At 41.6% G+C, this 10,567-nt stretch overlaps 1 protein-coding gene across 1 annotated transcript; it reads left to right on the top strand.

Moving 5' to 3' along the window:
- The first annotated feature begins 501 nt into the window (after positions 1 to 501).
- ezra (ezrin a) lies at positions 502 to 9,976 on the top strand. Its single transcript, XM_080850309.1, has 13 exons — positions 502 to 537; positions 3,755 to 3,838; positions 4,719 to 4,814; positions 5,299 to 5,573; positions 5,750 to 5,833; positions 6,146 to 6,292; positions 6,652 to 6,748; positions 6,990 to 7,153; positions 7,368 to 7,498; positions 7,722 to 7,882; positions 8,401 to 8,493; positions 8,944 to 9,222; positions 9,599 to 9,976. The coding sequence occupies exons 1-13, from the start codon at positions 526 to 528 to the stop codon at positions 9,761 to 9,763; spliced, it is 1,788 nt and encodes a 595-aa protein (XP_080706435.1). The 5' UTR covers positions 502 to 525; the 3' UTR covers positions 9,764 to 9,976.
- Positions 9,977 to 10,567: the final 591 nt, after the last annotated feature.

Here is a 10,567-nt window from a genome sequence, read left to right as displayed (position 1 = left end):
GCTTTGTGAAATACAGTATATACTCAAAACCGTTAAAATGAATCAGGATAATATGAAAAGCACGATGGCGAAAACATATTTTAGAATGGAACACCTTAGGTTAGACACGCCTTTCCTCAGCTCCCTTTTTATTCAAAACGTTCATCGCTGAAACGTGGTTAATACATTGCAAAGTTGGACCTGTGCTACATATGTGACGCTTGCTGTGCACGTTCAAAGGTCGTATCATTGAAGGTGCTGAGGTGGGTAATTGCTCAAAAGGGTGGAGACAGGGGACTTGAAAGTCTTAAACTTTAAGTGTTTTCGAACTTATCGTGGCCATCATCAGGGTGAGGCTTTGACACAGCGTATCAAAAATGAGTCAGAAATGAACGTCGACTCGACTACTTCTTGCAGCGTCGTACAACTAGCCACTTCGCTATTGGTACCCTACGCGCTCAGGGCGCTCACTAGTCACACCAAGGGACTGACTTCAATCTACGAATATTTGTCCAGAGTAACGCTGAGCTTCTAGAGTTGAACAAAATGCCACGACCGGTAAGTGTTTTTCTTCTTCTTTTGTATATGCTCAAAGTTTACACAGTATAGAGGGCTTTTGATTGTTGAACTTCTAGTTGATCTAAGTGTCACGAAGGTGTATCGCTTTTGAACACATTATGTATCTGCTTCATGTGGGTTAAGGCTTGAGGGAACTCCAGCATAATTCCACTAGATTTAAAGCATCAGGATTTTTTGATAAAAAGGTTCTTGTAACTTAATTGTGAGGGAATGGTTCACAATTTCAGTTGGCTATCAGTAGTTGGGAAATTGTTGTAAGGCTGTTACATCGGTGAAGATAACTGAGTGAAATTGATCAGTGTCTTGATTCGATCCGAGATGTAAAAAGAAAAAATAGATTATGAGACGGTCGATTGTTGTTTATCATTCAGGATCCTGGTAGGATTGTCTCGAGGTTGAATAATCTGTTGGTGATGTAATCATTATTGAGTGTGTGTTACATTTGTCCTCCCAACCGCAGTGTTTCACATTGGTAGTTTTGATCTTTGATTGACTTGTAAGAGAAGACATTCGGTTTTTTCCCCCTCATGCAGTGGGATTATTTAGAAGGGATTTTTGGCAGCACAGGTGTGCATTTGACCAAACTATGTATAATTATGTTTAGTAGGGGAGAGCATGAACTTCTTAATAATATAGGCCTATTGCACGTTTTGCTAATAAGCGAAGGGTGGGCTTTTTGTAACATGGCAAGGATTGACCCTGAGTTGTAAAAAAAACAAGATAAAGACAGGCTGTATGACTATATAACTTTATCAGTATATCAGCAATGTTCCTATGGCAACAAAGTGTCGAGTGTGTGAGTGTGTGTGTGTGCCTGGGGGGGAGGGGGGTTCACCAAGGTCTCACACAGCACACTTTGTAGGCCTATAACCAAGTTAAACATAAAATTGCATTGTCTTCTCTAAACAGTTAAGGCGGAGAACTTGACTGAAACATTCCACAGCTCCTAACTGGTGGTGTGATATTCAGCATGCTTCACTTCCCCTGAAAAGTATTCATTAACTTGGCCGAGGTCAGCTGTGAAGAGCTACAGTCAAGCTTCTGCCAGGGAGTAGTGCTATTGGCTACATACCTGATTGCCTTGAAGTGTCCTTGAGGCACAAGGAGCATATTTCTGAGCTGGGTTTGTCCACGAATGATGTCATAATCCCTTATCACCAACCTGAGTTTTAGAGGTCTTCATATTGTTGTACACTTATATTTATTAACATAAGAAACGTCCCCCTCCATCTCAGCATAACACTAAAGTAAACGTCAAGGGCAGTAAGAAATGTACAAATATGCTGTAGTAATGTTGGATAATGACTATTTTTTTTTTTTACAAAAGGTGGCGGAAAAAACGGCTTTTGCTGTTTTCATGTACTGTCAGAATGTTTGCCTGTTTACTTCAGAGGCTGCTATTATATTACCAGTGTGTTGGTCACTTGATGTAAAAGATAAGACCTGAAGCCATATTTTAGCCAGCGGAAACAAAAGGGTCTGTGTGTTGAGTTAACTTATTGCTATGGAAGTTACTTGAGAGAGGGCCGATGTATACCAATCAGGATATGCTCAGGCACACCCAGTTCTCCCTCCCTTGAAGGAGAAATACACACTTCAGGGGTCAAACTGACTTCTGACGCAGTTTCTGTGATATTCTTTGCTTAAAGATAAAGTTGCTGTTTTTCATGTGTGATAAGTAGTTGGTTGCCATGGGAGGAGCTGCGTTGTGAGGGTTGGATTGTCATAGTCCTCTCCATGGAAACAACCACTGTAGGCAAGCTCTTTGAAAGGATTGTCAAGGAAAAGGATCTCTGTCTGTCTGCAGTGCAGTGGGAATATGACTGAGATACACTACAAACATCACCAACAATATCAAGAACAAGTTTTACTATGTGAAGGTAGCAAAGCACTTATGCAATCATTTGTGTACTTTCACTCATCTTTACATTTATATTCTTTTCACTTTATATACATGTAAAGCTTATTAGTTTAGGGAATCAGTTCTGAAAATATATGATAGGACTAGGCTATTTATGTGTATTAGTGGTGCTTTCTGCTGTGACATTTGTTATGAGAAGATATAAGCTATGAGCTTTGAGCTATTAGCTATGAGAAAGGTTTTCTATCATTCATCTGTGGTCATTATATTAAGCCTTTCCCTTTTCACTGTCCAGCTAATGACATACACTGTAACTCACACTTCACAAGGGGACATGGCCAGGACATACATGGAAAACTCATGATTCGTTTACATTGCTCAAGTTCACGTGGTTTTATCTTTACAACACAGGAGCCGGAGTTTGTAAAAGAGTTGTGTAACCACAGCAATTAAAAAAAAAAAAAAAAACGTCAAGGTGAATGGACTCTTATGAAATGTGCAAAAAATGCTGATATGACAAGGAAAATAAGGCACTTTAAACTGTTTGGTGATTGTGAATATTGTTAGTATATACATATTTTATATTTCCCAAAATGTACAGACTCTGATTCTTCATAACAATCGCAGCCTAGCAACCCATTAAGCAGTTCACTCACACAAATTCCTCAGGTTGTTGGTCGGGAACGTCCCAGAGCGGCCCAACCTCACACTGTCACATGCAATAACTCATACCCAAAAACCTAGCTTAAGTATTATAAGAACAGGGTGCACTACAACCGTCATACCAATACTTAACAATACAATACAATACAACAACAAGAAAGATGCCTTTGTGAACATTTCACTGGGGTTGTCAAGTGGGCACTTTCCTTCATCAGTGTTTCATTGAATTAGGCCCACAACTCAACAGTGGTGTCTGGTGTCCCCGCCCACCCCCCTCCAAACTCATGATTGGTTAGGACACATGTCAATACCAGGGACCACAACAGATACACCTCAAAAAAGATTAAACATGTTTATTTCAGTGTCTGAATGGTGAGCTGCCTATTTATCTAAACATCAATCTCAGTATACCACAGGCTATCCAGGGTAAGGGGTGGCCTGGTTACCCCCTCAGGAGTTAGGGTAATGGAAGAAATTGGTTATGAATCTTAGGTACTCAGACATCTTGCGACCACAGGCCTTTTCACGTAATATTCACAGCATGGCAGTTCATTCTGCCATAATCCCAGATGGCAGAATAGCCAAATTTGATTCTTTATAATGTGTGCTTCGAATTGAATTTAATGCCACAATCTTCCATCTGATGTCTGTGCATATGTTTACTCTCTACAGGTCAATGTCCGCGTCACTACAATGGACGCTGAGCTGGAGTTTGCCATCCAGTCCACCACAACAGGCAAACAACTTTTTGACCAGGTACATTCCAAGATGGATTTAGTTATGTCCACACCATGAAAACGTGACTATCATGTCATTAAATGGAATTTTTCTAAATATGTCACCGCTGACCACAATCTCATTCAAATGTGCTGGGCAAACACATGGCTCACAATTACTTGGCTTACTCCAAATATCACTGTGAATCAATTTGGAATGTAGGATTAATTTGACCACATAGACATGCTTGTGTACAGTGTCATACTGTGCAGTAATGAGTGTTTTCAAGTCTTTGATTCTGCCAGCTACACATTGCTGCACATGAGAAAACAGAATAGAATATGACTGTATATATATACATATATAATATATATGTATAATTGTCACAGCACTCTGGGGTTATCCTTGATCCTCAATGTTATTATGTTACAAGTCTCTCAGGGCACACATGCAGTATAAAGGCCAAACTATGAGCATATGTATTGTATGTTGATTTATCACTGACACATATCACTGAAGTACCTGTGAACAAACAGAAGGTGATCAATAAAGTCTCAAATTGTCTCCTTCCGTCATAACCTAGTATCTTAAAGGTAGTCCTTATATGGCCATTTTGTGTCAATGGTTTGGTTACATTTAAAAGTACACTTTAAGCCTCCTAAAATGCTACGATTAGAAAGTCTATTAGGTGTTTTCTAAAGGGGAAACCCATTAGCAGGAGGTCCAACCACTCCTTGCCTTCTCTGATAAACCAGAGGGTGGTGGTAGCTATATATCCTGATAAAAACCAGAATTCTTAGACATGACTCACCTTGTATTGATCCTTCAGCTAGAAAAATAAAGACATGTTTTATTCCTTTCAGGAGGACTGTGTTATAAAAGTGTCATAGGTTATCAGAGTGTATCTTCTGTTTGACAGGTGATTAAGACTGTGGGTGTGCGTGAGGTGTGGTACTTTGGGCTTCAGTACATGGACAACAAAGGTGTCTTTTCATGGCTGAAACTTGAGAAGAAGGTAGATTCCTGACTTTTCTACATGTTTATCCTTTACAACCATATGGCCAAGATATCATTATTGCTTCCTAAGTAGCATTTAACAAACTGTCACGTTTTATGAGCTGTAATGCTGCAAAGAGTAATTGATAGATATGATTTATACAAAATGTGATTGACATCCCATCATCAGACTTACCATGTCTGTTTTTAATGCCTGACAGACAAATTTAACTTCTTGGACAACTTAGTTTTAAAGTAGGGCACAGAGATACACATGACATAGACAAAGAAGGCATATAGTCAAGCTGAATGCATATCAGGCTAATCTAATGCACCAATGCTATTTCAACATACATAAATAACCCTCCACTATCTCTATGTCTGTCTGTCTCTCTCACTATCCCCCCCCCCCCCCCCCCCTGCCTCTGTCTGTCTCACTCCATCTGCATCCCCTTACAATAACACACTCTCACTTCTTCCCACTTTCTCTCGTCAACCATCAGGTTATGTCCCAGGACATGAAGAAGGAGGTCCCCTTGCAGTTCAAGTTCCGCGCCAGATTTTACCCTGAGGATGTGTCCGAGGAGCTGATCCAGGATATCACACAGAAGCAGTTCTTCCTGCAGGTGAAGGAGGGCATCCTGAGTGACGAGGTGTACTGCCCCCCAGAGTCTGCCGTGCTGCTGGCATCCTATGCTGTGCAGACCAAGTTTGGGGATTTCAACAAGGAGGTCCACAAGTCTGGCTACCTGGCAACAGAACGGCTGTTGCCACAGAGGTTGGTGAATCTTTCAGGTTATGGTGATGGTGGTGGGTGCAGTTTAAACATTCAAATACAAGTCAGTGTGTGGAGGGGTTTGGTTGAGGCAATTTTGTGAATTTTGCTGCATGTACTATATTTTTGGTGATGACTGCAGCAGTGCAGGCAGTTGTAACAGGTTGTGTTTCCCGCAGAGTTCTGGATCAGCACAAGCTCACCAAAGAACAGTGGCAGGAGAGGATTCAAGTCTGGCATGAGGAACACAGGGGGATGCTGAAGTGAGTCATTTACTCACAGACACACACTCACACACACACCAACATAAGCACATACACACTCTCACAAACGCACACACACACAAACTCTCACACACACTCACACATACACACAAACACAAACACAAACACAAACACACACACACACACACACACACACACACACACACACACCTGTGTTTTTGGTAAGCATAAGCCGTGGGTGTGTGTGAACTATTGTATATTTACCTGCAGTTACATGGTACATATTAACGCAAACTGGTATGGTTGGAATGTTGGGAACATTTGCCATTGAACCATTTAACTCTTTTCCAGAGAGGACGCCATGATTGAGTATCTGAAGATCGCTCAGGATCTGGAGATGTATGGTATCAACTACTTTGACATCAAGAACAAAAAAGGCACAGAGCTCTGGCTGGGAGTAGATGCACTTGGCCTGAACATCTATGAAAAAGATGACAGGTAAACACAATCTTTTAGAAGTATGAATCAGCATCAGATGAGCACCACTAACCTGCTATGAACCAGTATCAACAGAGGTCTGGAGTATGAGGTCAGTGTGCCAGCAGTCACTTCAGTCGTGTCAATGACCTGAGTCAGTCTCTTCCCCAACCAACCGAGCAAACATGTCCGCATGGTCATTTGTTATGGAGAGTTCATTTACCTCAGTCCCATCATAACCAGCTTGTACTACAATGTAGACCTTCCCGTCTTATTAGTAAGTTGTCTGTGTCTCTCTCTCTCACTGTGTGTGTGTGTGTGTGTGTGTGTGTCTGTGCACTCACATATACTGTATACTTGTCCTACTTCCTTCCATTTAGACTGACACCAAAGATCGGATTCCCTTGGAGTGAAATTAGGAACATTTCTTTCAATGACAAGAAGTTCATCATCAAGCCAATAGACAAGAAATCTCCAGTAAGTTATGGGCAAGACCTGCTTTGTATACTGTGATGTAAGGGTATCTTTGTAATGCTGGCATATCTAGAGGCTGTTTATGTTCAAAACTTATACTGTAGGCAGTTCTCTTATAGAAATCATCCAAGCATAGATACTATCCCATGACTTTGTCTGAATTACTTTCTCAATAGGTCGATTGTGTTTTTTTTTCTCTCATTGGAAGAGCAGTTTGTGTAACATTGTAACTATTCTCTTCTAGGACTTTGTATTCTATGCTATCCGCCTGCGGGTCAACAAGCGGGTCCTTCAGCTGTGCATAGGGAACCATGAGCTCTACATGCAGCGCAGGAAGCCTGACAGTATCGAGGTGCAGCAGATGAAGGCCCAGTCCCGGGAGGAAAAACATCAGAAGCAGATGGAGAGGTGAGGACATGAGATGTTTGATAACCCACAAACAAACAAACAGACCAACACACAAACAAACAGACAGACAGACAGACTTGCCCAGCTGCTGCACATGTATGTTCCTAGCTTGCTACAACACCAAGCCTTTTTTATTCTTTTTTTAATTTCTGGAAGCTGTTGTTTATCTATGGTGCCAGTAATGGATTCTGTTGTTATTGACCCTCTTCCCCAGGGCCCAGCTGGAAAGTGAGAAAAAGAAGAGGGAGGCCATGGAGAAGGAGAAGGATCAGATGGAGCGGGAGAAACAGGAAATGATGACGAGGCTGAAACTGTTTGAGGAGCAAACCGCAAAGGCTGAGAGAGGTCAGTATCTGTGCGGGCTGATGACAGTTAATGGTTGATGAAGATATTAAATTGCATCCAGTGATCAAATTATTTTCAAAGAATTCACAAGACATTGAACTAAAAAATATACACTTATAATACACTTTTCATGTGTACTACTTATAGAGCTGTTTGGATGTTATGAACTCACCCTTTGTTCTTGCATGTTGCCCCCTGCTGACCATGTGTTGTTAATGCACAGATCTGAAGGATCAGCTGGACCGGGCCATACGGTTGGAAGGAGAGCGTAGGCAGGCAGAAGAGGAGGCGGCTCGGTTGGAGACTGAGCGGCAGGCTGCCATGCAGGCCAAAGAGGAACTGGTCAGACAGGCTGAGGACCAGATGAAGAACCAAGAGCAGCTGGTGAGACTTACACTGTAGTGGAGTATAGTATGGTGAGGTCTTTATGTGTAGAAAACACAAGACAAATCTGAGGCTCTTGAAATCGGTGTAAATCTAATTAAATGTTTTGGCTTTTTAAAGTGGACTTTCACTACCTTCCCATCCGTGTTGTCTTTTTAATGAAATAAAATGTGAACAATGACAGCATGATGTCATGCACGTACCCTCTGAAGAAATTAAGCCAAAATTGGTCAAATTTGCCAAATTGGAGCCAGAGTGTGTGCAGTCAGTGGTTTTGGGAGCCAGAGCATGCATAGTTAACAGGAAACTGGCCGTTTACCCAGAATGAACCATATTTGCTTGCATCCTCTTCATTTCAAATTTCCTTCTGGTGGCTCCACATTTGACTTAGCATAAGCTGCCCATTGTTTTTACTGTCGTTGGTTGTGACCAATTGGTATTCCTAGAGTTCATTTTTTCCAAATTAATAATAATTATAACGGTTTAATATTTGTTTAATTCTTGTTTTTCTCTTGTAGGCTGCGGATCTGATGGAGTACAGTGCAAAGATAGCCTTGCTGGAGGATATCAAGAGACAAAAGGAGGAAGAGTCTGACTCATGGCAAGTCAGGGTGAGTTAAGTGCATCATGACAGCCACCATGGGTAGATATCAATTCCTGATTTGTCAATCCTCTCTTTCATCCTTCATTTTGGTATGTCCTAGCAGGAAACAAGGAAGGATGCAAGTAGGATGGAGGAATCAAGGACAGACACGAAAAATAAGCTCATTGCTCATTCACACTTCTTTCGCTTATAGGTGCTCTTTCCTTGTTCCGCGGGTTACTCTGAGAGCATTTAACAACATGAGACGTCCTTAATGGATTATTTCCAACGCATGACGTGACCAAGGAACGAGGACGGAGAAGCATGAAAATTAGGAATTAGAATGCACCTCATGTCTATAATGCAAATGAATTTATAGCGACCTAGTTATCTGAGATCAGGTCGTTAAAGACAACTCTAACAAGTTGCTCCTTCGACTTCCTTTTCTTGTTTTATCCCTCCCACCTGTTCCGCTCAGGCCAGGGAGGCGCAGGATGATCTGGTGAAGACTCGTGAGGAGCTGCAGATGGTGATGACAGCCCCTGTGGTGGTCCCTGCTGCGGCCCCGGCGGTAGAAGAGGACGAACTGGTGAATCATGAGAACCACGAGCCAGATCACGAGGAGCATGAGGACCACGAGGAGAGCAACAGCAACTACAGTGCTGAGCTGCAGACGGAGGGCGTCGAGGACCACCCCTACGAGGAGGATCGCATCACCGAGGCTGAGAAGAATGAGCGCGTGCAGAATCAGCTCAGGGTGAGACACGTCTGCTCTGGGGTTCCCTATAGTGCCCTACACAGAGAAGGCCAAGTGACACCTTTATGCATATGTGTATACAGATGCACACACAAACATGAAATCTCAGTGACAAAATTGTAAATGGATATACAAAGGATCAGTTAACAAACCACAAAGTTCCAGGTTTCTTTATCCATATTTTTTAACACTACAACATTTCCAAACAGCAATAGTATCTTACAAAGGTGAAAAGATAAAAGATTCTAAAAGATACGTGAGATCTCTGTGGATCCTTTCCAGTGCACCTCCCTGTTTTCATATTTTATTCTATGGAAAGCAAATACTAGATATAATAGGCAAAACTCATGCAAACTCTCCCATCATATGTCCACAGGCTCTCACTTCTGAACTGGCTTCAGCCCGTGATGACACCAAGGCTACAGCAAATGACATGCTGCACTCTGAGAATGTGCGCGCCGGCCGAGACAAATACAAGACGCTGCGTCAAATCCGCTTGGGCAACACCAAGCAGAGGATAGACGAGTTTGAGTCACTGTAATGCAGTGTTGTGATGGTAGCTAGTAACATGTTGTAGGAACCTCCATCACAGAACCAACCCAGTTGTCTGCCCCTCACCCTTTCCACACACAAACCAACCTAGCAGATCTAGACCCTCATCACACAAGTCAAGTTAAGGTATTAGGAGTCAGATATTTGTGGTTGTATATTCACTCTACGTAGAAGAGATTTTTTTCATTTCTTTGAAGTCTGTCTTAATATGAAAATCTTTGCAAAATCCTAGTATTCTACCATTTTCATTTTTAAATAATTAAAGCACATTCATATCAAAGCCCATGAGTTAACTTGGTAGAACATGAAGATTTATGTGTGTCTCAAGAAAATAGGAAAGAAAAGTATGCCTTCTATGGAAGTAGGGTAACTGGAAACAGCAATCACACCAAACTCTTAGTGTTGCAGTTACAAAACACAATGGCATTTTCTATCTTAATTTAAGTGAATGATGTGAATATGTTGCTACTGTCCACACATGATGTAACGGTTTACTGAATATGCACCAGAGTTTGAATGCCATTGACACTATATGTTGACTTTATTTTATCACAGTTGAACCATGAATATCTGAATTTCCTTTAACACAAAGTTTTTGTGTGTTTAGTTTCATTTTCTATCACCTGTCCCTCGATTAATATTGATACAATCCATGTTTAAAATTATTTAATTACACATAATCCTTTATCCTGCCTACCATCTCTGAAGCATCTGACTTTGAGTAATTGATATGTCCTCCATGTTAGAAGGCTCTGGTGTTGTAGCTGCTGCTATGACAGCATTTGCCCCGTTG

Source organism: Sprattus sprattus (genome assembly GCF_963457725.1).
Source record: "Sprattus sprattus genome assembly, chromosome: 13".
Classification (NCBI taxonomy): Eukaryota; Metazoa; Chordata; class Actinopteri; order Clupeiformes; family Clupeidae; genus Sprattus; species Sprattus sprattus.
The sequence above is the reverse complement of the archived record's forward strand: the minus strand, read 5'-3'. Positions and strand labels throughout refer to the sequence as shown.

Bases quoted from the DNA above. Each gene is read 5' to 3' on its own strand.
- ezra (XM_080850309.1), top strand. The intron at 4,815-5,298 runs GTAGATTCCTGA...GTCAACCATCAG, and splicing joins GGCTGAAACTTGAGAAGAAG to GTTATGTCCCAGGACATGAA. The intron at 6,749-6,989 runs GTAAGTTATGGG...ATTCTCTTCTAG, and splicing joins CAATAGACAAGAAATCTCCA to GACTTTGTATTCTATGCTAT.